Source organism: Globicephala melas, chromosome 6, assembly GCF_963455315.2.
Source record: "Globicephala melas chromosome 6, mGloMel1.2, whole genome shotgun sequence".
Lineage (NCBI taxonomy): Eukaryota > Metazoa > Chordata > Mammalia > Artiodactyla > Delphinidae > Globicephala > Globicephala melas.
This window is the reverse complement of record NC_083319.1, coordinates 18223190-18249836: the sequence shown is the minus strand read 5'-3', so window position 1 is coordinate 18249836 and position 26647 is coordinate 18223190. Positions and strand designations below refer to the sequence as shown.

The window sequence follows — 26647 nt, the reverse complement described above, 5'->3', positions numbered from 1 at the left end:
AGTTCACTGAGCCCAGCACTGGCTTCTTTGAATCCTTAATTAGCAGTTCCCGTGCCCGAAGTAAACAGTAAGAAGTGTCTAACCTTGGAAGCAAGTCCGTCGATGAGTATGTGCTGAGTTCTTTGCTCTGCTGTGGAAAAGCACTGAACTGGGGCACAACGTTCCAGGCCCTCCTCCTCTCTGGGCTTCAGTCTCCCCGCGTGTGAAATAACGATGGCGATGGGTCCGTGTTCTCTGTGGTTCCTTTCAGTTCGAACAGTGATTCTCAAGAACTAGGAGGGATGAGAGGGAAGAGGAAGGGACCCACACTGGCTTCACGGTCACCCCTGTCCCGTGAGGTATGGACAGAGGGAGCGAGTCACGGCCATCCGGGCAATGGGAGGTACAGTCCCACTTTGTCTGCCCCGAAGAGCCACACTCCGCCCACCAGGACCAGGCACATCCAGGAGAGAAAAGAATTTTTCATGGCTGCTCACGGATGAGCGTTTAGTCAGTGAGATGGAGTTAAGTGATGGAGATGCAGCCATCTTGGGATTATCAAAGTCTATGTGTTCTCATTCCGAGGGGCTCTGAAATTATATATTACGTATATTGTTTTGTTCTGACGCTAACCTGATCCCTGAAAGCTGCGAGGCTGGAAGAGATTCTTTGGTTCTGCGTCCCCATTTGAGGATGGGAAACCGAAGGTCCAGGTGGGGGAGGTGTTTCCCAGCGTCGCCCAGTGGGTTAGGATGCAGAACCCAGTGGCACTGGAATCCAGTTCGCAGGACTTGCAGGTCAAAGCTCTTCCCTTCTCATCAGAGGTGTCAAAAGAGCTGTGTCCCGGAGGCCAGACTAGGCCACAAACAACTTGTGTTTGTTTGGCCCTCGTTCGGCCTCTTCTTTAATTACTTGTAGCATTTAACTATCAGAAGAGTAAGTATTAAAGCCCACAGTTCTTCCTCCTCTTAAGCACATCAGAGGATTTGGAAACACCAGGCCCTGGGTCCCGCTCTGGCCGGCAGGTGGCCTCCCACTGGCCACACCCCTCTCAGCTCACCTGGCCATTCAGATGGTCAGCCGGACCCGCAGCTGCCGACCTCGCCTCCCAGGGCTGCCCCCACCACATCACCAGCTCGCGGTAGAAGAGCCTTTTCAGGTCCCTTCCCGCGGGAGCCTCGTTACTGGGCAGGAAAACGAGTCTCATCTTGATCATTCTCTCAGCCTCGCTTCTCTAGCGATCCCAAAGCTGGTGTGCCACGAGTAGCTTTCCCCTCGTTTTCCGGTGTTGAGCGTGCTGTCTTTCTGGCTGTCCCCATCTGAGCAGCTCAGAATGATTTCTAAACAGTCTGCCTGTTATTACCTCCACAGCCCATGGCATGACTGCAGCTAAACAGGCACAGAAGTTAAGCTGTGGGTCAGGGGACAGAGCCAGGAGAGGAGCCCTCACCAGCCCTTTAACCTCTGGCCTTCTTTGTCCCCGTTATGCACGACCGGGGGCCCTTTCAGTGGACCGCGGGGGCAGCAGTTGGAGGACTGACTGTGGGATCACTTAAGGACCTACCTCTACATGGAATTTGAGTCTCTAAGTAAATGAATTAAATAGGTATAAGAAGAAAAGAAAATTCATAAGTATCTGATTATCTCTGCATGGGGAGAGGGGGTGTTTCCACCTTCACCCAGGTTGTGAGCATTTTTTTGGTAAGATTTACCTGTGTCCCTTCCCCCACTGGCCTCAGCCACTTTCCTCCCTTCTGAGGAAGGTCGTCTTTTTTCCCCTTCTTTTGTTATTTTTATTGACAGCCCTGTCACTGGTATGAAATCCTCCCCCCACTTTTTTTTTTTAATGAAGGCAGAGCCTTTTGTTTTGTTTTGTTTTCCTTGTTTTGATTTTTGTTTTTGTGTTTCAGAAATGACAGAGCTGTGTCAGGGAGTTATTTGGGAGGGGCAGTTGGGGTAATGTTTATCATTTTTGGACAATGTGTTCACACAACCCTTTCCAACTAACGAACGGGACGGCAAAGGGAAGAGCAGGGACTTAGGGAGAGACAGGCAGATCCGTGCTGCAATCCTGTCCATGCCGAGTGCCTTTGGACAAGCAATTTAAACTCGCTTAGTCTTAATCTCTTCTTCTCAAAAACGGGAACAATAATACTACCTCATGGAGTTATGGTGAGGACGCGGAGAAGATAATGAAGGTAAAACACAGCTGCCGATACCTGTTACTATTCCTTCCTTTTCCCCTTTCCTTCTTGTTCCTGTAGGCCAGGTTTAGACAAACGTGCTGAAAAAGCAGGGACTCCACATTCCCTAAGGTGTGTCTGGAGGACACTCGTCCTAAGAAACATGCCACGAAGAAAGGTTATCAGAGCTTGGAAAATGCTGCGCACACGAGTCCCTCCTGAAAACCCACCATGTGCAGTAGAACGTTCAAGGTTCTGAGAAGTCCTGCAATGAAGAAAACTGGTCTCATTGACCCAAAGCATTGACCTCCCCATTAGAGCATAGACCTGTTTGGTCAGGTAACTCATGTGACCAGTGAATGTTTTCCTTCATAGCAGAAAGAGCCAGAGGAGAGAGACCGCCTTCTCACGGAGCGTCATAGTTGCTAAAGCATTTCTCATGCCTTGACCTTTCAGCTCTGCAAACACGCTGAGCTCCAACCTGTGCTGGACTTTTGCACGTGCCCTTCACTCTGCCTGGAATTCCTTCTGCCCCAAACCTTTGTATAGCTAATCCCTTCATCTCATCCAGGTCTTAGTTCAGGTGTCCCCGAGGAGGCTTCCCCTGACCTCTGTGTGCGTGGTGTCCTGCCCACCCCTCCCCTAACAGTCACCCTCTATAATGTCACCTGGGTTTAGTGCCCTTACGGTATGCATCACTATCTAAAACAAGCTTATCGATTACTTTTTTGGGGCACGTGTCCTCCCTCCTCAAATACACACGGTGACAGGACTCTTCCACGGTAGCCCGAGCGTCTAGAACAGTATCTGCTGCGCAGCGAGAGCCCCAGGCAAGTGTGTTGAATGGACGAGCCAGTGGCTGACATGTCCCCTGGTTTTGACAGTCTTGAGAGGTGGATCATTTTATCACCTCCACTTGACAGAGGAGGAAACTGAGGCTCAGGGCGTTACATAACTTTCCAAGATCAAACAACTGATAAATGGCAGAGCTGGGGCTCCGCAATTTGCCCACTTGCTAAGCCCTAGGTTCTTTCCATTCTAGGAAACCACGTTTTCCAGTTTATCCTTTTCCTACAGAGAAGAACCTAATAAGCACAGAAGGAGGGAGGGTGCTGTTTTTATCCTAATGCCCCGTAGCCCAGAGAAGCCCAGAGCCATTGTCTTTCAAAAAGAGTTCCCAGAGCCCCCCTGGTGGTCATCAGATGGGAGCCCAGGGACCTCCTGGGAGTGCAGGGCGAGAACGGCCAAACTGTAAGGTAAAGGTCAGAAGACTGGCTTGGAAGCTGGTAGCTTACAGAGTAAATCTATTTAAATTGGAACCATGTGGCTCTTTCCCCCAGCGCTTACACAACGTGAACAGATGCATTGTTTGGTGTCAAAGACCCTGCGTTGACTCCACAGCTACAGTCTCCACATGGAGCCCCGCAGAGGCTGTCAGGGGCAGGAGAAAGGGCGGAGAATCAGAACAGCTCAGCGAGTGTCACTTAATCCCACTCACCCTGCATTTCTGAAAGGGGAGGCGGTATGTGGAGACTGCAGAGCTCACGTCGGTGCGGGTCCGAGACCTGAAGCTAAGGCTTGCCCTTGTCTGGGTATTTTAAAAGTGAATTTGTTTGTGATAAGTTTTAGAGATGTTAGCGCCTCACACCCGCCCCCGCACCGCCCACCCCACTTATCCCACTTTAATTCTTACCATACTTTTGAGCAGGGGATAGAGAGTGGGGCTGAGTAACCATGTTGCTGTAAAATCCTCTGGGGTATCCTGGAAACTGGCACCAAGAAAAAAGTTGGGAATTTCTTCTTAAGTTGGTTTGACCACCCGCCACTCCTTGTGTCCTAGATAGAAACAGGAAAAAGAAGGCTTCGAGGCTCTGGATGGCAACCTAGCTGTCTGTGCCTACCATATGCCAGGCGTTGTGTTAGACAGAGTCAGAGGGGCAAGGTAGAGAGAACTGCCTCCCGGAAGCTTTCAGTGTTCAAAATCAACATGTCAACGTCTGCAAAGTGCTTAAGAGTTACTGCAAGACACTGCCACCATTTGTTTCTTGCTATTTAGGAAACAGCCGTTTCGTGCAAGGCATTTTTATTGGCAGTGCGAAGTATACTGAAGTGACACAGGCATTATCTCTACCCTCAGGGAAGTTCTAGTCCAGGTGTGAGGTGAGGTTAACAGCAAGGACTTTGGAGTCACACATCTGGATGGGAACTTAAACAAGTAACTTGATCTTGCCGGTCCCCGATTTTTCCAACTGTAAAATGAATAACACTTAGCTCATAGGGTTGCCGTGAGGGTGGGTGAGCTCACGTATATAAGCAGTCAGTGAATGGTCACTAATGTTATTAAGCATCTGCATGACGGTAGTACGAGGGGAAAGATCACCTAAGCACAGGCGTTTTATGTTTTTTCCGTTTCCTTAAGGGTTAGCACACATTCCGGCACGTGATGGGCACCCAGGACCTGTGTTTTCAATGCATGAAGCAAGAGACCAGGCTTTTAGAGAAAGGAGGGCCCAGTGCGGCAGGGGGAGCTTGCCTGGGACACGAGAACGCTTCCTGTAGAAACTTAGATGGAGCTCGGACTTGAAGATGAATGGCATGATCTCTGCACAACTTTTCTAACAATTCATAAGTCACTTTACAGTTTATAAAAGACTTCTACTTTCAGTACCCCAGTTGAATCTCATGGACCTATAGGTTGGCCGAATTTGAGAGTACACTGAAGCTCAGAGAGGTGATGTACTTTGCCTAAGTTACACAGCTTCTAGGTAATAGAGCATGGATTTATTCATACCATTAGCTACTACCATTTATTGAGTGCTTTTATGTGCCAGGAATTCCACTCTCCTTTTGCTGAACTATCTGATTTAATTCTCACAGCGACCCTCGGAAGTGAGTCCTATTATAAAACATCAAGAGGCTTTCATTCAACTCAGTGCCTGGCAGATAAGAGACTCAAAGAATACTTGCCGTAATCATCATGATCCCCATTTTGTAGACGGAAAAACTGAGGTTCTGCAAGGTTTGAAGATTCATAACATATAAGGTTTTCAAGCTATAGGATTTGAACTCTGGTTTGTCTGTTTCCATAACTTGTGCTTTTAGCGATAAACTTTGACCACTGCCTCCAGAGTCTTGTTCACTCTCTGTGTCTCCAGTTTCAGCCTCCAGAGATTTGGAGAGGGAACCCATGAGGTTTTGTCTTCCAGCTGGAGTGCAGTCGTCCTGCAAGAAAGCGCCCACTCACCCTCTTGTTTCTTTCCTCCTCAGCTGCGTGCACTTCGCATGTGAGGCCGCTGACTGCCCGAAGCTGGCTGTGGAGAACGCTTCTCTCAACTGCTCCAGCAGTGACCGCTACCACGGTGCCCAGTGCACTGTGAGCTGCCGGACGGGCTACGTGCTCCAGATACAGCGGGATGATGAGCTGATCAAAAGCCAGGTGTGCACAGGTGCCGGGCTCAGAGCTCCTCTCCAGCCCAGGAAAGGCTGAGCGAATGTGGAACCTGCTCTCTGCTGAATCCTCAGCACTTAAAGTACTGCTGCCCCATAGTAGATGCTCAATAAATAGGTGTGGATTGAATGAATGAGGGAGTCAATCTGGGATTTCTGAGACAGTGGTTCCTGTGCAGAGGAGCATACAACATGTACCAGAGTCCCCATATAGGTTGCAAATCTGGAAAACCATGGGCTGAGCATGAATTTTGGACTGAAACCGTCACAGTCAGAACTCTGCTACAGTCGGATGGGCTGCTTTCAGAAGAGGTGAACCCTCTGTCGATGAGGTGCTCATTCATTCATTCAAACATCTGCACTCCGGGAACCAGATACTATAGTAGGTGCTAGAGAAAAAAGGTCACTGAGATAAACCTAGTTCCTCCTCTCAAGGAGCTTAGTGACTAGTGACCACGAGCAGAAGATGAGTGAGTGATGGCCTCACAGTGTGCTAAACACTGTGAAGGGAAGTGCAGGGTGTTGTGGAAGCACAGGGGGAGTCAAGGAAAGCTCCCTGGAAGAAGCGACATGAAAACTGAGAGCTAGAGAGACAGACAGAGGGACGCGTGTTGTGGGGAGGGAAGGAGGCAGGCTCTAGGCACAGGCAGGAACGGTATGTGGATGCCCGTTGGTGAGAAGGAGCGCGCCACAGACAGAGGTTTCTTTTACTGAACTCACCCAAGCAGTGGGGCTGGAGGGCAAGCAGGGTGCGCCGGTGCAAGGCCCTGTTAGCTTGCTCAGAAGTTTGAGGGTCGTCTTTAGGGCAGCAGGGAGCTGTTGAAGGAAGTGGCGTGGTCAGATCATGGCGGATGAAGGTCCTTCCAGCGGCCCACCTGGGTGTGGCTTGGAGCCTGGCAGAAGACTGACCGCAGGGGGAGCCATCGGGAAGTCATCAGAAGAGCGTGTGGAAGGGGGATGAGTCCCGCATGAGGGCGGTGGCAGCGGGTGGACTGGAGACGTCGCAGGACGTTGCTTCGGCCGGTGTGGCCGTGGGGTCTTGGGTGGGGGAGGGGAGCGGCAGTTAGTTAAGTCCTGAGATTTGGGGATTCCAGGTGCAGCCTCCTGGGGGGTCCTGCCAGCGGACTCCCACTTCGCGCTCCAGGTACACAGGGCACGTTCCTCGTTGCTGGGAACACCTGTTTGCACAGTCCCCGTGGGACCTCTGGGACCCTCAATTGCTTGTCTTAGACACCTGCTTCTGTGTGTCAGACACGGAAGGTCTGAAGTCCTGTGGAAACAATTAAGCTGGTTTGGGCAGTGAGGGACCTCTCCTCCCTTGGATGTGTGCTTAAGAGGGGTAAAGTGTCCTGTGCTTTTAAAATCCCAACTCAACGTTTGGCGTCCCCGATCCCCTGGGATTTGGCAGCTCCCCCCTTGAACGGAGGCCTCCATGCTGGCTGCCGATGCCGGTCCCTCCCGTGGCTCTGGAGCGTGGCCTCGCCCTTCCACCCCTAGCCCTGCCATCTTCTAGTTTGGGTCAAATCCCTGTCGACCCTTTCATTTTCTCAGGCTCGTTCCTTCTTCACGTCTCCCTCTCCCAGCTATTGAACCATCCCATCTCAGAGTAGGGAGTGGCTCTTAGAGCAATCCTTGGGTTCAACGCCAAAGGGACAACTCGAGGAAAGGGACCTGCCCACGATCTCATAGCACAAAGGACCAAATCCAGCTCTCCATTCTCCCCTGGCGATGCCCACTCTGTGCCAAGCAGTAGAGGATGAAACACACAGTCTCCTCCAGGGCCAAGAAAAGATACGAAGCTCAACAGCCAGCGTCCCACCGCTGTGCCGCGTTTCAGAGGCTATTTCGTGAGAGAAGTCGTCAGGCCCCGAGAGGTCTGAGTCTTAAGATTCTCAGCAACAGAATGGAAATAATGATCTGAGAGACTCCCCAGACAGCAGTGAAGAGCTGGGCTCAATTCCCTCTCATCCTTTTTCCAGCTGTGTAACTTGGAGCTAATCCCTTAATGTCTCTCAGCCTCAGTTTCTGCAGCTGTAAAGTGGGAACTGAAACACCTCCTTCAAACAGTTGTTGGCATCATGGAAAGGGAACTAGAGTTAAACGCTAAACATTGATCTCTGGGCGCCTGGCAAGAGCCTGCGCCGTAGCCTGGGGGAGAAGGGGGTTTCGCCACGTTTTGGGGGTTCCATCTGCCGTTCCTCACTGTGTCCGCCCCCGCCTTTCAGACAGGACCCAGTGTCACGGTGACCTGCACGGAGGGCAAGTGGAACAAGCAGGTGGTGTGTGAGCCAGTGGACTGCGGCGTCCCGGACCAGCACCACGTGTACGCTGCCTCGTTCTCCTGCCTCAAGGGCACCACGTTCGGCAGCACGTGCTCCTTCCAGTGCCGCCACCCAGCGCAGCTGAAAGGTACCGTCCTTCCTGCGGGAGGCCTGGAGGCTGCTCCCAGATCCTCCAGCTGGGGCTCAAACACCAAGGGGCGGACAGGGTTTTATCTGTGCTTCTGATTCCTTTCTGCCCATTGTGTTTATGTAGACTGCCTTGCTGCGCAGCTGAGGGGAAAGTGGAGTATGGATACATATGGCATCTGTAAGATCTTTCAAATCTTGCAAAAGAGGAAAGAGACAAGAAGGAAGGGAAGGAGGGTAGAAGGAAGGAAAAGATTCTAAGAAAGTAACATTTGGAACTGATGTGACTAGTTCACTGCGTAGGTTTAGGGCCCAGTAAGCCTAGGAGGTAAGTATTATTACTATTCTCGTTTTCACAGAGGAGGAGATCCAGGCTCAGAGAGGTGAAAGAACTTGTCCAAGATCATGCTGTTAGTGGGGGGCTCCACCATGGGGCCCAGGGCTGTCTTCTTCCACAGGCCACTGCTTCTTCTTAGGAAGGGCTCAGAGGGGAGTGGTTCTGGGCGGAAAGTGCTTGCAGGGATCTTGTGGGCAACGTGCTAGGGGTATCGGGGTGAGTAAGACATAGTCTGGCGAACTGGAGAAGAGAACTTATGTTGGAAACGAGTGAGAGGCTGGCCTGGGTGACCTAGACTGTCAAGATTAAACGGGCTCTTTAAACTAGTCAGGAATAACTGATTATTGGAAAGGTGGTGAAACTGAGGTCCAGTGAGAGGAAGGAAGGACCTTGTACAAAATCGCAGAGCAAGTTAGCGGCGTTACCAGAACGACGCTCTTCGCTTCTCGTTGCGTATTGGATTTGGACATTATACTCAATTCTCACAGGTGCCAGGACTCTCTCCTTTGCTTGGTTTATCGGAGGAAACATTGCCCCTTTATCAGACACCCCAAATGATATCTCACTAAGCAGGTGTCCTACCTTGGGGTTCATCATTCCTTAGAGTGGGAATGAATGGACTTCTGTGGAGTGGTGGCGGGGTTTGGAGGGAGGTGTGTAAATCCCCTTCAACTTAGATGTCATATTGCAAATTCATGAGTTTCAGGCATTTTTGATGATTAGAGAAAGTCAATAGTGTCCCCAAATTTTCAAGGAAGTATAGAACTTCAAAAGATTACCACACATAGTAAGACTCAATAAAGTGTATAGACCGAGTGGCTGGATAAATTGATGAAAGTAATACCATAAGAAATGTTTCTTTTAAGAAATGAGTGAAGGACCCGGCAGTCTCATACACTGCCCCAAAAGAAAAGCAGGAAACACTTCTGGGGTGCGTCCTTTAGGGCCCCTCATTTTTTTTTTTACCCAAGAAGATTTGAATGTAAAATCATTTTATCTGAGCTGCTATAGAGATTGAGATCTGAGAGAGGTGAAGAGACCAGTGGAAACTGTAAACCCTCCGTCTTTCAGGTTACCTGAGCCCTTCCCTTGGCCCCCATTTGCCCAGAAGTGGGACCTGTTAATAACTCCAGACTAGGAAATCACACTTCACCTCTCAATCAGAGGCCCTTGGGAAAGGGAGGTGTATAAATTAGCATTGATTATTACAGCCCTCATTGTGGCTAATAATAATCCTTCATCAAAATGATTCAGGCCCTTCTGCCATTGCTCCTCTGCTTAACTCTGGTGGAGGGGGTGACCCTACCATGTAGACATGGCCCCAGGAGGACCGCCATTTTGATAGCTGTTGATACCCACTTTGCTCTTCCCTTGAAAACACAGGGCAGCATCTCGCCAGTGGCCACATTGACCCACCGGGACCCACTGGCGCACCATGACCCTGGTTCCCAGCATCATCTGATGTTCAGATTCCAGGTTCTGATGCTTTGGCTTGGATCTTCTGGCAGCAAAAACTGGGCAGAGGTCCTTTTACCTCTCTCTCTTTTTTTTTGCGGTACGCGGGCTTCTCACCGTTGTGGCCTCTCCCGTTGCGGAGCACAGGCTCCGGACGCGCAGGCTCAGCGGCCATGGCTTACGGGCCCAGCCGCTCCGCGGCATGTGGGATCTTCCCGGACCGGGGCACGAACCCGCGTCCCCTGCATCGGCAGGCGGACTGTCAACCACTGCGCCACCAGCGAAGCCCTTACCTCTCTCTTGAGCTTGTTAATGATGCCTCCCTTCTTAAGCCAGAAGATAAAGAGGTGATCAAAACAAAATTTTACCACATTTCTTGTTGGCTTCCCTTTCCTCCCTTCGTTTTTCCTTTCCCTGCAGCGTGATTTAAGCAAAAAGAATGTGAGCTTTTGTCAGACAGACTGGGATTCCACCCCTGGTTCTGCCCCAGCTGTTTGATCTTAGGAAAGCAATTTCACATCCTTGAGTCTCAATACTCTCATTTGTAAGATGGCTGTAAGGGCAGCCACGCTGAAGTGTCATGTTGAGAATTAAAAGAAATGGTGTGTACAAAATGCCAGGGCCAGAGAAAGCGCTTAGTAAATACTCATCTCCAGGGGGCACCCTTACGAGAATCCCTGGCTACCCTCTCGGCCCCTGACCCCTTTGTCCCACCGAGGCCTTAGTTCTGGGAGCTGTGGAGACGCGATCCATCCTCCATGCTCTTCTCAGGACCTGGAGGTTAGCGTTCTCAGTCAAACAGCCACCACCCAGGAGAAGCGCTGAGTGTGGCCCTAAAACTGCTCTAATGCAGGTAGCACCGCAAACTCCCTTGCCCCTTAGAATCCAGGTGTACACAAAATACCCTGCGAACTCACAGCCCTAGAATCACTCCCGCCAAGGTCCTTTATCAAACGACCACTAAAAGCACAGACCAAACCTACAGACATGCATGAGGGAAAAAATACTACTCTCAAGTTTTAAAAAAATAACATCAAAATCATAAATGTTTAATTAAATGGCTAAAATTGCAACGTTACTTCCATGACCTCGTCAGCCTCACCTCAACCATGTGGGGTGCCCTGGATATCAATTCTGGAGTCGGGCTTCTGAAGCAAGCATGTGCTCATCCTACAAAAATCTTTCTAGGGACTTCCCTGGCGGTCCAGTAGTTAAGACTCCGCGCTTCCACTGCAGGGGGCATGTGTTCGATCCCTGGTGGGGGAACTAAGATCCCGCATGACGCATGACACGGCCAAAAATAAAAATCTTTCTAAAAGGCCCACTGTCTGCTTCTGTCTAACCTCAGATTTCAACGCAGTCTATTCACTAGTTTGCAGAAGATACCTAATACCATCGAGCATCTTCTGATTTCTTTAGACTCTCCTGAAGATAGGAACGTGAGGTGAGCGCCCACAACCTGCAGTGTCCGGGCTCCCGCCCAACCTCCGCTCTGTTCCTCACCCCTTACCCTCTCCCTCAGAATCCTGTCCTGACCTCCCTTCCTCTAGAAATTTCACATCCTCTCTCAGGCAGAGACCCTTTCATCTTTCTCAGAAGCAGATAGCCAGCCCTGGAGGATTCCGCTTTATCCCAAGGGTCTCATTGGGGCATCTTCCTCATAAAAACAGGGTCACCCCCAAAGGGGAATTCTCCTACCACTCCTAAGAGAATGCTGCTCCCTTCCTCTTATCACCCTCCTACTTTGGAGATAACAGGGTCTAGGATGTCCCTGGGTCCAAAGCACCACGAGGTGCTGATGATAAAGTGCTACTCAAACGCTTCCTGGGCCCTGAGGAGCGCTGTGGAGAAGAAGCGTGTTCAGGATCACACAGCTGCTTAGGAAGCCGCCTTTAGATACAAGCAGTGGTAGGAATACAGACCAAACAGCAGTTTTATCTCTTAGATAATTCTTCCTGTCTCCCTCACTCCCTCACCCCCACTCTACTCTGAATGGTCGCTCAAGCTTCAGGAGTCCAGCCTAGTCTTACTTCAGGATTCTTAGCTGCTGCCCCAGAATCCCTTTGGCCTTTTCTAAACCATGCCCCTCAACCCAGAACTCCCATCAAACCCTGAAACAGAGGGCAGAGCTGGGAGAAGCCTAGAGGTCACCAAGGCCAATCATTTCATTGTGCAGTGCAGAAACTGAGGTCCAAGACAGGAAGGCATTTATGCAAGGTCACTGGGGCCACAAGGTCACCCAGGGGTCCTGACCCTAGAAATGGTGCCCTCTTGCTAGGTGCGCCCCTTCCCACCAACCTGGTGAAATAATCCCACTTTTGCATTCCCCAGCCCCTCCTATATGGCAGGTGTCCAACATTCCAGGCTCTTCGCTCCCTCTTCTTAGGACATTCTCCATCAGTTATCCCTGTCTGTGACTGCATCTTAGCACATTCTTTTTCTTTGTTTCTAACATACGGGGCCTCTTGGTAAAGAAATTCGGAAGTGAGCGACACCGTTCTGGACAGCGGGGAGGGGGAGGGAGTGGTGAAATCTTACTCTATGACTAGTTTTGATTTTGGCCTACTCCACTCGCCCACAGTCCTGATTCCATGAGGTTTTCCCTAGACAGCAGTTCCTCTTTGGCCATGCTCTTGGGTGCAGGCTCTGTAGCGGGGTCGAGAGCACGCAGGAGTCAGACAGACCCGGAGTGAGCCCCAGCTGTAGTTTGAGCAGCTCACTTTCCCACTCAGGGACTCACTTTTCTCTCCTACAAAATGGGATTAATGACAAACTGGGTTATTAGGAGGATCAAGGAGATGGCGCCAGTGATTCTTCCTAGGCCTGCCTCATGGACTCAATTACAGACAGCTATTGGTAGAATGCCTTTCAGACATTTAGGGGGGGAAATGGACAATTTAATAATCAAAATGTGATCTGACTCACCCAGGCTGGAGCTGAGAGAGCCCAGTTTTCCTGAGCAAATGATGCTTTCTGGGACTGCCAAGCCCAGCTCAGATGTTCTCTTTAGCTCCTTGGGATTCCAGGAGCCTAGAAATGTGCTTTCAGGACTAAAATCGGCAGACGATTGCATGCTTCTCTTGGTACCTCCATTTCTCCTGCCTCAGCTTCTCCCTGACTTTATGCAGCCCTGGCACTGGGTGAGGCCCCTTCTGTATTAGTCTCCCTTGTTCTTCTTCTTCCTCTTGCGCTGTCACTTCTGTCAAGGTCTGTTTCTTTTTTTTTTTTTTTAATGAATTTATTTATTTATTTTTGGCTGCGTTGGGTCTTCGTTGCTGCGCGCAGCCTTTCTCTAGTTGTGGCGAGCAGGGACTACTCTGTTGCAGTGTGCGGGCTTCTCACTGCGGTGGCTTCTCTTGTTGCGGAACACGGACTCTAGGCGTGTGGGCTTCAGTCGTTGTTGCACACGGGTTCAGTAGTTGTGGCTCACGGGCTCTAGATCACAGGCTCAGCAGTTGTGGCACACGGGCTTAGTTGCTCCGTGGCATGTGGGATCTTCCTGGATCAGGGATCGAACCCGTGTCCCCTGCATTGGCAGGCGGAGTCTTAACCACTGTGCCACCAGGGAAGTCCAAGGTCTGTTTCTTAACAGGAGCAATGAAGCTGAGTCTCCTCCCACTTCTACCTTTGGTGAATGCAGCCTCCTGAGTGCTGGTTTGCCTTATCCTGGTCCAGCTAGCTGCATTTTTGTTTTCTCAATACAGTGGCCAATACCCTTCCACATCCTAAAATATTAGAGCTGGACAAGAATTTAAAGACGGCTTTGGTTTAGGGACAGAGAGGTTAGGTGACTTGTTCAAGGTCACACGTAGATTCATAATACTCCACGCATTTAACAAATGGCTACTGAGGGGTTACTATGTGCCTGCCACAGGGTAGGTTCTGGGAATAAAAGAATGAACAAGACCACGTCCCAGACCTTAGGATGTGGGCAGTGCCAACACTGTATACAAGGCATTAAGAAAACCAGACATGGGTCTCCTGGCATTTCCCTCCTTGTGTTCTACTCTAGGTTAATTTCGATCTTAAAGGCACTCTCAAAGAAATGGGGTCTTCTAGATACTCTTTAAATTACAATAATAAAAACAGATATATTTCTTTTGACAGTACATTTATAATTATTTTAATACTCACTAGAGATTGAAGTTTCCTTCGCCTGTAGACAGGCTGAGCAAGATTCATTTTCCTGACTTTAAAAGATGAACAAACAGAAGTACAGGGTCACATAACTTACTGACATCGGCACTCTTCCCCTCAACCAGGGATTCCAGGCTCAGAAATGCCTTCACCTCGTGTCCTGAGGCATGTTCTCCCAGGAAACACAGGGAGAGGCATGAGAAAAGGAGGCATGGAAATGATAGAAGCGTCAGGATCCCTCCTAAAGCTGGTTACCTCTGGGGGCAGCTGGAGCTCAATCCCGCTGGGGAGGAGTGGGAGACAGGGTAGAACATTCTTCTGGAAACTGTCTTGTTAATGCCCCAGCTCCTTCACTGGTTGAGTGCTACGGCCGGGAGCACTGCCACCTCAGCGCTGTGAGCTTGCCCTGTGTGCAGCAGAGCCTCCCTGGTCAGAACAAAAGGCCTCCAGTGACAGATGGCTGCAGGTGCAGTATAGAGGTCAGAGCCAAGGGCATGGACAGCCGTGTCCTACCTACTTTCTTCAAAGCCCCAGGGTGGCTGCAGGGTGGCGGCCACAGCTAGGGCGTGGAAATGCTGATTCTGCACAGTTCAGTGCTTGCTGTGAGGTGGGGCATGTCCATGGTCCTGAATCACCGGTTCCTGCGTTAGCGTGCTTCTTCTTTTGACTGTGGTGCACGGCTAACTCCTATTTACCCTCTCCCAGAACGTATTTTCTGGTTTGCACTTTCTCTCTTGATTAACGTTTTGCGATTTTTATGTTAGCTTTTGCCACAAAGGAACCATGACTTCCGCTTTGCAATCTATGATTTGCATAGCTGGTAGGGTGTACTTTTAAAGCACCTCAGCCCTTTCTCCAGAGGTATTTGATCCTTCTTGGGAAATTTAGAGAGGGTGTGCTTCCCTTATCTTTTGTGACTGCCCCCCCCACTAAGTGCTTGCTAAGCCGGGGCTCTCCCAAACACTGCCCCCGTCACAGGGGCCAAGCGAAAAAGCACTTTATGGTCTCTGGTATCCTGGAGCCCTCTCTGCTTCTGTGGAAGCCAAATGAGTCATCCTTCCACACCCTTTTTTCTTTTTACTTGGTGTAGAAGTATCTGTAGTTTGCAGTGTCACCGTTTATCAACGTGGAATCCTCTGTGGGGCTTGCAGACCCTAAACAGTCTTGTACTCCCCAGATGACTCACACAGACACAGGAGGAGAAAGAAGAAAGTGAACGGGGAGAGAAGCAACGGAGGAGCCTACATACCCTCCCACCTTTCTTCTTTTTCATGCTTTACTTCTCTCCATAGTGCTTTCCACCTTCTAGCCTACTAAATAAGTTGCTTTTTTAGGATATTTTAATGCGTTCCTCCCTATTCCACTACAACATGAGCTCCAAGAGGGCAGGGTTTGGGTTTTGTTTTGTTCACTGCGTTGTCCCAACATAGACAAGAGTGGCTGGTGCAGAGTAGGCACTAAATAGATGTTTGTTGAATGAATGAAGGCTTCCATGCGACCCCTATGGTCCTTTCAGGTCTACTACTGAAGGCAGAGGTTAGGAGGGAGAGAGGGGGGAGGTGAGGAAGAAAAGAAGGGAGGGAAGGAGGGAGAGAAGCAAATAAGGAATTTGACAGCACATTTTCTTTGGCAGCGCAGTTCGTAAATGTTGTTTCATCTGATCTTCTCATCACCCTGAAAGGCAGGAGCAATTGCTTTCTCTCTGTAGCTAGGAGACTTGGGGCTTGGCTCTCTCAGAATAGACCCTGAGAGCTCTGCTGAGCAAGTGTAGCCAACTTGCCATTAAAAACCACAAAATCAGCTTTAGACCCCACTTTAGTCTTTTTACTAACCAGGAGAACTTGGTCAAGTCACTTGTCTCTCTTAAGTCTCTGTTTCCAAATGGGAGTCATCCTACTAAGAGCACTGTGGTGGGAATAAATGAGATCACATAGCAGAAGTACTCAGTACGTCGTAAATGATCAGTCTCGTCCCTGTCACCCCTCTCCAACTTCCAAGTCCCGGAGCCTCCCATGTGATTCCAGTCCTCGTTGTCAACACCTTTCAAGAATAACGGGGAAGAGGAGAGTTTGGTTGAGAGATCCAAGTTTCAGGTCCATCTCTGATTGTCTTGGGGCGGTTTGGGGCAGGCTGTGCATCGATAATGTATGACCTGGCAGTGAACAGCCTGACTCCCCGTGTTTGACTTTTATGTGTAACGTTCCTCATCAGGCCAGCTTCCCGATGGCAGTCAGCACGTCTGCTGGAGCTGGCACGGGCTACGGGGGACGTGCTCATCTCTCAGCCGCTTTGGCAAAGCTTCACTGAATAGTGGGGCCTGAAAAGAAAATCAAGCCTTCAGATACCACAACGCTCTTACTTCCAGGCATGGGGGGGCTAGGACAAATACAGGGGTACAGGGCTCAGAGAGGGAGAGGCAGCTAGAGGTCACACAGCACACTGATCCCAGAGGTCGGAAATGATTCTGATAGGAGCTTGCTCTGCCAGTTAAGAGAGGGCAAGGGCCTTCATCTCTGGGCTCGAATGTCCATGGCAAAGGAGGGAGGATGGACTGAAGGACTATGGAGTTCCCTTTTCTATGCAGTGTAAGAGGTTTCAGAATCAAGAGTCAGGAGCCTTGAATTTTAATGCACTGTCGACATGGGGTGCGTCACTCCCCAAGTTGCATCTCCTTTTTTTTGTGGCAGCTCTTTCTCTCCCTAGGTTCCTCAGTTGTAAGTGGAAGGGTCTGGAATTATATGTGAAAGATCCTCTGGTTCTTCAAGTTGGCTTCAGTCCAGGCAGTGCCTGAATTGGGCTATCAGAGACCACGCTCCGCACCCCACCCCGACCCCACCCACCCCCCGCTAACCCTGCCTTCCTGTGTCCTCCAGGCAACAACAGTCTCCTGACCTGCATGGAGGATGGGCTGTGGTCCTTCCCAGAGGCCCTGTGCGAGCTCCTGTGCCTGGCCCCACCCCCGGTGCCCAACGCAGACCTCCAGACGGCCCGCTGCCGGGAGAACAAGCACAAGGTGGGCTCTTTCTGCAAGTACAAGTGCAGACCTGGATACCACGTGCCCGGCTCCTCCCGGAAGTCAAAGAAGTAAGTGGGGCTGCAAAGGCAAACTCACACGTGCTTGGGGGGAGGAGAGCCAGGTCTGGCTGTCTGGTTAGAAGGAAGTGCTCACTTCTCTGCTAGAGACGGTACCCACCATTCCTCGCATTCTCTTTGGTGGGAATCTAGAAGGATATTGTTAACAGCTGCCTGCCGGCTGTGTGCCCTCAGGCAACTGACTTCACTTCTCTGGGCCTCTACTTTTCAGCAATAAGATGGGGATGATAATAACAGTTACCACATAAGATTGCTGTGAAAAATGAATGAGGACGTGTATGTAAAGTGCTTGCAAAGTGCCTGGTATAGAGTAAATGGTGGGCACTGATACCGTCCTTGCGCCAGGATCCATCAGGGGAGACGGGCCAGCAGGGCTTGAATTTTATTTCAGTCCACAGGTAACTCTTGCCTGGCCCTGAGAAAGGAACGTTTACCTTCACCCCTACCACCCAACAGGACAGGCAGGGAATCAGGAAGGGGAAAGGGAGACGTGAGGCTAGCCGGCTCCAGAGAAACGTGGGTGCAGAGCGTGGCTCCAGCCATTTGGTCCTTGAGATGTGTCTTCTTTTATCTCTTCCTTGAAGACGGGCCTTCAAGACCCAGTGCACCCAAGATGGCAGCTGGCAGGAGGGCGCTTGTGTTCCGGTGACTTGTGACCCACCTCCACCGAAGTTCCACGGGCTCTACCAGTGCACCAATGGCTTCCAGTTCAACAGTGAGTGCAGAGTCAAGTGTGAAGATAGCGATGCCACCCAGGTGAGACTCCTTGAACTTGAGGTCTGTACTTAGGTCCCGCTCCTCTCTGCTTACCAAAGAGCGGCCAGTGTTTTAAGAACCATGTCCTCGGGCTTCCCTGGTGGCGCAGTGGTTGAGAGTCCGCTTGCCGATGCAGGGGACACGGGTTCGTGCCCCGGTCTGGGAAGATCCCACATGCCGCGGAGCGGCTGGGCCCGTGAGCCATGGCCGCTGAGCCTGCGCGTCCGGAGCCTGTGTTCCGCAGCGGGAGAGGCCACAGCAGTGAGAGGCCCGCGTGCCGCAAATTAAAAAAAAAAAAAAAAAAACACTTCCTCTAGGAGACTCTCTGTGGATGCCAGAATCGTATAATAGCAACATCAGCAACGCAGACGTGAGGGGCTGGGTTCTCGCCATCTTTCTTTGTAATCTCTCTGAGCCTCGTTGTCCTGCCTGTATCACTGCATTTTACTGGTTCAGAGATTCTTAGCTCTGAACCCCTATGAGAGAAATCACGTGTGGAATCCCAGTGTATGAAGTCGATCCGAGTTAAGGAATGACCAAGGCTGTTTGGCCAACTTTCTACCACCATCACCACTTATGTTGGTCCCTGAAATACTTAAAATCATGACTTTCACTATCTTGAGACATCAGCTGACTCCTCAAGCATAAAGAGAAAGGGAACCATATTTAGACTAGATGTACAGCTTTGAGAATACTATGGAAGAAGGAAGGACAGAGGGAGATGGGATTTTATCTCAATCCACATGTAACAGACAAAGTCCAGCACTCCTGCCGGCCCTGCGGAAGGAGTTCTGTGAATGCATTTTCCTTCCTCCTGACACATACACTCCACCCACTAAGATGGGTAGGGAATCAAGAGTGAGAAAGACAATGATGAGCCAGCTGGCTCCAGAGAAGACCTAAGTCCACGAGGAGCTCCAACCCTGAGAGAACCAACAATTTAGGGCTGGTACCTCAAGCCCCATGCTCACAGGTGTGCAAGGCCAGGGTCAGCCAACTGGGCCCCAGTGCACGTTTCTCCCCCTGTCAGTCCTTAGTCTATTAGCATCTACCGAATACCAGACAGCGTCAGAGCGGCATCCTCACCTCGTCTCACTCCCGCTCCCACATCCAGATAGCCACCACGTCCTCCCCGTTCTCTCTCTCAGTCAGCTTCTGAACTGTTCTCACCTGGCTCCAATGCCGCCACCCTGACTCAGGCCACCAGCGTCACTCTCCGGGGCCGCCATGCAGCTTCCTGACCATCTCCCTGCTTTCTCCTTGCCTCTCTCCAGTGTGTTGTTCGCATTTCAGCCAGAGTGGTTTGTTTAGAGCACAAATGTGATGGTAACAGTTCCCCTGCTCAAAGCCCTTTGTGAACCAGCGACCCCCATCTCCCTTAGGAGAAATCCCACCTGTGCATTCAGGACGCCTCCCCCATCACCAGTAAGACGGATCTCCCCTTCACCTGGGCATCCTCTGTGAAAAAGCCCCGTCCCCTTTTCCAGCCACCTCACTCCTAACCGTCCTTCACCATTCAGCCCAGGTAGCCCTCCTTCCAAGGACCTTTTCCTGACCCTTCCACTGTGGGCTCCATGCCCCTCCTAGGGGTCCCCCCATTCACAGCATCGACCACACTGCATTGTAATTCATTTCACCTCCCCCCTCCCCCCGCCAGGTTCTGAAATGCCTGACCACAGCTTTAATCTTCCCTGTGTTTTCAGCACTTGGGACAGTGCCAAGCACCTAATAGGTGCTCAGGAAGCGACAGGGCATGAGAGAGAGCTGCAGTGAACGTCCAGGCCAGTCTCCTCATTTTCCAGACGAGAAAGCCACTCACCCACCCAAGGTGACATAGCTGGTGGCGGCTGAGTCAGAATCGGAACCCAGGTCCCCCCCAACTGTGGACAGACTGAATCCAATAGGCAGCACCTGAAACACTCAGGGATGTCTGTGCACCCGAGTCATCCCCATCCCCGGCTGCCAGGGAAGCGGAAGCCAGTGCTGAGAACAAGCAAAGGCCAGAGATTACCGTGGCCTCACGCAGCCGATCAACTTCCCTCTCTCTCCCTTACGTAAAACTGTTGCTAACAGTTACCAGAACTGCTGAGCCGAATAATATTCTGGCCGTGGTCACGTTATCAAACCGAAACCCAGTCTGCCTGCGGCCTGCCAAGTACCTTTCATGGCCAGTTTGTATTTAAAGGAGAGGAAAATGTAAATTTATCAGACGACTCAAGCAGTTCTGTTTGGCAACTGGCAGAGAGGCCAGACACAAAGGAGCAGAGGGTATTGCTTGCCGGCTAGAAGAATGAGGGAACGCGTGCCAAATGGGCTCCTAATACAATTGACGTTTCTAGTTTGTACTGCAAATGAATTTCCTCTACCCTCAGACCAGGGGCCTGAGAGCCAAATCTAGTATTCACCTCAGATCCCCTCTTGCTGCCTGTAAGCACAGCTGAAACGTACGGCACAGAGTATCTTGAATCAAGCAGCTTGTGTGGAGCGAGAATTCTTTGCTTTCCAAACAAGTTCCAGATCCTGGCGAGAGAGGACAGGGACCGTTGCAGGGGAGGTTCACGTACTCCTTCCCACGCCCACTAAAAGTACATTAGCAAATCAAACCTCGACTTCATTCATTCCTTGGGAGCCAGTATGATGCTGGATCTGGACTCTGAGTGTGAATCCTGGCTTTACCACTTGCTAGCTGGAGGACTTGGGCAAGTTGTTTAACTCTTTAAGCTTCAGTTTGCTCATTCATAAAATGGGCGAGGGGAAATACTACTACCTACCTTATAGTTTATTTGTGAGGGTTAAATGAGGTAATGAAAGTAAGGCATGCCTATGAGGAACCCCTGGAATTGTAGAGCGTACAACCTATGCCACCGTGCATGGCAGCCTTGGGGAAGGCACAGATGAACTAGCCTGCCTTTAAGGTCCCTTCTAGTGGAGAGATGCCACATGCATCATGATGTGCCACGTGGGCTCTTACAGAACCTGGAAACAAAGGCAATGGCTTGAAAGTTAGCCCTCTGTCGGCAGCTAGTCCCAGAAAGTCAGCCATCATGCATGAGGCCAGGATATAGATTGGGGAGACCAATAGGAACCATAGGAACCTGACCTCTAGCTCACATAAACCTGTAGAATATATAGACTCTCTAGATGAGCGCCACCCTGGAGAACCTTCTGCTGTGATGGAAGTGTTCCATGTCTGTGCTGTGCAATATGGTGGCCTCCAGCCATGTGTGGCTATGGACCGCTTGAAATACAGCTAAGTGACTGAACAGCTAAATGTTACATTTTACTTAATTTTAAATCATTCAAATTTAAATGTAAACAGCCGCACTTGTATAGTGGCTGCCATATTGAACAGTTCAGCTGAAGAATTTATAGTGTTATTATCCCTGTAAACCAAGACAGAGAACCTTAACAATAACAGCTTTTAAAAAAAATGTTTTTTAAGTATTTCCTGACTGCCAGCCTGAAGCCACAGATTTTCTCTCACTTTGGCACCTCATAATAAACTTCTGAAAAAGCAGCGATGTGCCCATTTTGCAGATAAGGGAAGAAAGCCTGTGAAGCCAAGCTCTTGCCCACGGTTATGAGTCAGTAGGTGGCGATGACTGGCTCCAGGGCCCTGCTTTTCCCACTGTCTCCAGACATTTCCAGGGCAGGGAGTGGCAAAGGACAGGGATTCCATCTCCAGGCGACTGGAGAGAAGTGCTAATTGAGCATTTCATCTAACTCAGATGCCCCTGAGCTGTCCGAGGTGATAACACAGAGAGAAGCACTGTGGGAGGCTTTGTAGGTGATTAGGGGAGTGGGCTGTCTTGGGATGGGGACAGGGTCTGTGGGAGATGCATGCACAGGGGCTGCAGCAGGAGAGGAAGAAGCTAAAGGTGCTTTCGGAACGAAGTAATGCACTCGGTGGTGGACTTTAGCAACACAGCGGGAGCCAGAGAGGAAGGGTGGGAGTGGAGCCAGGAATGCACCCAGTTCTTTGCACGGATCACAGAGGAAGGATGGAAAAGCCTTTCTGCCACTAGTGGTGTGCAGCTGGCCCTGCCTTTCTGGGTCTGCTCTGGACACAGCACAGCTCTCACACGTATAACGCCTCCCAGAGCAGGGGCAGCTTCTAGTTTCAGGGTTGTCACATGCTTGCCCGAGAACGCAGGGCTTCCCAGAGGAAGTCAGAGACATCCCAGGCCCATGTGATGTTGGAGGTGGGCCAGACCTCAGAGATTTTCTACTGCAACACACTTACCTTATAGATGGGACCACTGGAGCCCAGAGAGGGGAGGCAACGTACCTCAAGTCACACAGCAAGTTATTGATACCAGCAGAGTCGGATCTGACACAGAGTCTCAGATCTCCTAACCAAGTCGTTGCACAAGCCACATTTTCTGCCCATCCTTAACTCCTGGAGCTGTGTGTCACCCCTGTATCTCACTGGGAGGAAGCAAAATGCAATGTAAGGCCATTGACTGGACACATAGGCAAAGAGTGAACGGCAGCTGTGATTTATTGAGCATTTACTGCATTTCAGTCTGGGCTAAGTGCTTTACACAGACTACTGCATTTAAGCCCCACAGCATCTGGCATTACTGTCCCGTTTTGAAGATGAGGAAGATGTGGTTCAGTGAGGTCAAGTGGCTTGCCCACCTTATACAACGAGGAAGTCCAGGTAGAACGGAGACTCCAGTTGCTAGGTCAGGCTGCCTCCAAAGTTTAACTGTTTATATCCTGCGCTGCACCCTGCGGTTCTGCCTGGCTCTGATGTTGCCATGTTTCTCTCTGCCATTATTTTGTTTATTTTCGTTTCTGCTAAGTAGAAAAGGTCTAGGTCTCCCTCTCCACTCATCCCCCAGCCTCTCCTCTCCACCTCCCCTCCCCTGCATTGTAGTAAAGCTCAGAGGCTTACAGGAAGAGGTCTGGCTCCGGCCCCGATGACCTGCGTGACTTGGGCCTGCTGCCTCCCTATTTTGGCGGCTGCCATTTCTAGAGTGTGGGTGACGCTGGGGCTGATTCTGAAGTTCCCTTGGAGACAGTGCGACAGGGTGGTTACGAGCTCAGCTCACCCTTAGAGAGCTCGATGTGTGTGTTAAGCTCTAAATGCTTCACGTAACCTAACTCACTTAATCCTCGTGGTGACTTTCTCAGGCCGTGAACTGCAGGCTTATTTAACAGTTGAGGAAACTGAGGCAGAGGGAAGTTAAGGAACTTCCCCAAGTGGGAAAGTTGCAGAGATGGGATTTGAACCTGGGCAGCTGGCTTAAGTCCATACTCTTAACCATTACACCAATACCATTTAAAAACTCATCTTTCACTTCCTAGCTGAGCCTCAGTTTCCAAATCTGTAAAAGGGACATAATTTCTACATTAACCACATCGTTAAAAGCATTTTTAAACGTGCGTAGAACGCTTGGCACATACTAGGTATTTGATACTGTGTTGTATGCCTGCGGCTCTCTGTGGACCTGTGCAGCTGAAGAGGGGTCGAGAGAGCACAATATGCTCTTTTACAGATGCATGCACAGGCACAGAGAGGCACAGTGCTTTGCTGAGGGACGCTCAGCCCCTGGTGAGAATTTTCCCCCTGGCATGCAGCCCTGTGCGTTTGGAGCCAAGTACACACAGTGGGTCCCCTGCCCGCGGTCTCTGGTCTTCCCAGATTGGGTCCTCAATGTCAGGTCATCTCTGATCAGACTAGACTCAACATCATGGATCTTACTCTGAGGGTCCGCACCGGTTGGTAGGCAGCCCCAAGTGCACCAAGATCTATTCCCAAAGGAGGATTCGAACATCTGGAGAGGCTCCAGGAGGTCTGCCGTGCAGAGGGCACAGTAGGGGCAAAGGGATGGTGGTGGGAAGCAAGAGAAGTGTGCAGGAGAGACAGGTGACCCCAGACGAGCAGGAAGGACATGTGTGTAGCAAGAGATGGGGCTGGGCATGTCGTCTGGGTTCCACTGTAGAAGCCCGCCCTGGACTGCCAGCCCTCAAGTAAGCCTTGTTTGGAAGTCCAGTCCAGAAGGATTCCGTCCTCTGTAAGGCCGATTTAGTCAGCAGCAGAAAGTGCTCGATGACCTGGGCAGGAGGGAGAGAGTCAAGAGGTAGCAAGACCAATAGCTTTATGCTCCCACCTTCTATAGTGGAGCCTCCCCAGTCTGAAATTCCCTGAGCAGATTCCAGTCAGTTCTAATACATTCTCTTTTGCAAACCGAGCTCTCCAGCCAGCTCTGGCCCACATAGTGCTGAGGTCTGCAGCCCTTCAAGGGCTGGAGGCCAAATGCATCATAGGCCCAGGCCAAGGCTCCAGGAAATTGGGGTCAATTTCCTACTCCCATGAGGGCCCAGCCGAATCACGGGGCCTGGGGCTCTGGGAGGGAGAGTCGGGGTTCTCTGAAGCCACATGAAGCTGCCTACACTTTCCCTGAGCTCACACGGAACCTCTGGGTGGACTCGGCAGTCATCCCACAGCTGCGTGCTCGGGATGGGCCACCCTTCTCGATGGCCACAGAGGCTTCCACCACAACTGGACGCTCCTCGTGCTGGTCCGCGTGAGGCCCAGAGAGGGCCCCCTTCTCTCTAACTCCCCTCTCCTTGCAGCTGTGTTCTCAGACAGGGAAGCTTCAGCCTGCATCAACCCTTTCCAAGAGTTTATTTTTTCATGTGTGCACTCATTCATTTCTTCCCGTATTCGTTCATTTCTTCATCTCTTGATTCATGCATTCATTTCTCTTCTTGTGTTTTAAACAAGTTCCTTCCATAACTGTCACCTGTTGACGCCATATCTTGTTAAACGGTTCTTGAGTGAGCAAAAATACTGAGTGACGAGTGAATGGACCAAAGGCCAGGACCTATTAAGTGTTGTGGAAGGCCCTGGGGATGCAGGGATGACTAAGGAGCTCATCGTCTAGGAGGGAGCAGTGGGGATAAAGAGGCAGTGGGTGTCAGAGGCCTTCGGGTAGTGTTCTGTGCAGGACCGGGGTGGCGTTAGGACAGGATGGCTTGTGCCAGAAAAGGTCTGTGCCGGTGTTTGGGCAGGAGGGCAGGGGAGAGGGACAGAGCAGACGGGAGGAGAAGCACGGCCGTGTGACACCTCACGGGGTGCATTCAGGAATGCAGGCGACTGGTGGAGTTCAAGGTTAGCGGCGGTGCTGTGGGCAGCGGGGAGCTGGAGAATCAGGCAGAGTTAAGGCTCTGAGGGCTCTGGAGGCCAGACGCAGGGGCTTGAGTGGCAGCTGAAGGGCATGGGAGCCATTCCGCAGACATTTTCATTGGCGGAGCGTGGTCAGCTGCTCTGGCCCCACGTAGAGTTTCTCTTCTCATCCTAAACGTGAAAGAGGGAGACGCTATACAGCTTGTTCTCACACAGGAGGCCCCACTGTGCAGAGACTACCCGTGGTTCTCCAGTTCCAAGGGGTAGAGTCCAGACTCCATAAGTGTCTGTTTAAGGCTCCACACCTTACCTGCCGTACCAGCTCTTCCCGACTCCCTCCCTCTCGAACTTGCACGTGCCCTTTGGCCTTGCACAGGTGTCCTTCCCTCCCTGTTTTGCCTGATTCCACACAGAATCTTGAAAACTCTTTTCCGTATGTCACCTCCTCTCAGAGGCCTTCCCAGCTTGCCCCTCACATCCGGTTATTCTCGCCCGGTGCACACAGCACAGTCACTGAACAGGGTCCTGAACCCAGAGTGGACACTAAGAAACGGTCTTTGGATTTAGGGGTGGTTCTGAAATTTCGACAAAGCTGGACACCTCCCGTTAGAATCTTAGATGTGCAAAGCGGTTTGGAGGAAGGACGACGTCTGCAGGCTGCACTTGCCCGTGACTTTGCAGAAGATTGAGAAATGGGAAATGTTCCCTAATTTAAAGAATCAGAGGGGAGGGCGCAGATGGAAGTATCCCCCCACCCACCCTCTTGGTGGCATTATTGCTGGAATGGAATGGAGCAGAAGGGAGGACGGGAAGGGGAAGGAGAGGAGGGAATCCCTGGAAGAGAAAGCTCCTCAGCGGAGCCAAGGTCGCCTACTTAGCACGTGGCAGAGCCCTGGCCTGGGACGCTTTCTCATCGATTGAGAGGAAACGAGCCTTGGTGTATGCCTGTCTCCTTCCAAACAGCGCCAGGACCCATGTTTACTCACGGTACACGTTGGGGGTGCACGTGGGTCCCACCTTCTCAGTCAAAAACAAACAACAAGCAGAACACATTTCTCCGATTGAAATCCCTGAAAGAGCACTGCTGAGATTTAGGAAACCTGGGAGTTAAACTCTCCAGGATGCTTTGAGCAAGTTTGTTCCCACACCGAGTCCTCAGTTTCCCTGTCTGTAAAATGGAGATATTACAGTTCCTCTGTCTGAGGGTGGTTGGGTTTCCACCACTGTTAAGAACTTGTTTTTTTAACATTTTCAGAGCTCTGGGGAGATGCAGCACTCAGAGGCTTCTTCTGTGGAGGGTGGGGTCTCTCTTGGTCCTGACTGTGCTTCTGTGGCGTTCAGGGGCACGGGAGCAACGTCATCCACTGCCGGAAAGATGGTACCTGGAGCGGCTCCTTCCACGTCTGCCAGGAGATGCAAGGCCAGTGCTCAGCCCCGGACCAGCTCAACAGCAACCTGAAGCTGCAGTGCCCTGCAGGCTATGCCATCGGTACGACGGGCGTGTCGGGTTGAGCAGTGGGAGGGCACGTCCTTCCAGGAGCTCGGGGCTCGCGCCCTGCCGAGGACTTGGGCAGCCGTGCTGTTTGAGACCTTGCATGAGGCACTGGGGAAATGAAGAGGAATGAGACCAGACCCTGTCCTCCCAGAGAGAGTTCAGGGCGTGGATGTTGGCAAAGCAGTGTTGGGTGAGCGTGCACAGTTGCACTGGAGTACA

At 51.1% G+C, this 26647-nt stretch overlaps 1 protein-coding gene across 1 annotated transcript in view; it reads left to right on the top strand.

The window, feature by feature from the left end:
- The window catches only part of PAPPA (pappalysin 1), a 250606-nt gene that overhangs the window by 177203 nt on the left and 46756 nt on the right, over nucleotides 1-26647 (top strand). The window contains exons 14-18 of the mRNA XM_060299934.1: nucleotides 5430-5598; nucleotides 7835-8018; nucleotides 16820-17030; nucleotides 17624-17795; nucleotides 26275-26422. Coding sequence (XP_060155917.1) covers nucleotides 5430-5598; nucleotides 7835-8018; nucleotides 16820-17030; nucleotides 17624-17795; nucleotides 26275-26422 — 884 coding nt within the window. The remainder of the gene's footprint in view (nucleotides 1-5429; nucleotides 5599-7834; nucleotides 8019-16819; nucleotides 17031-17623; nucleotides 17796-26274; nucleotides 26423-26647) is intronic.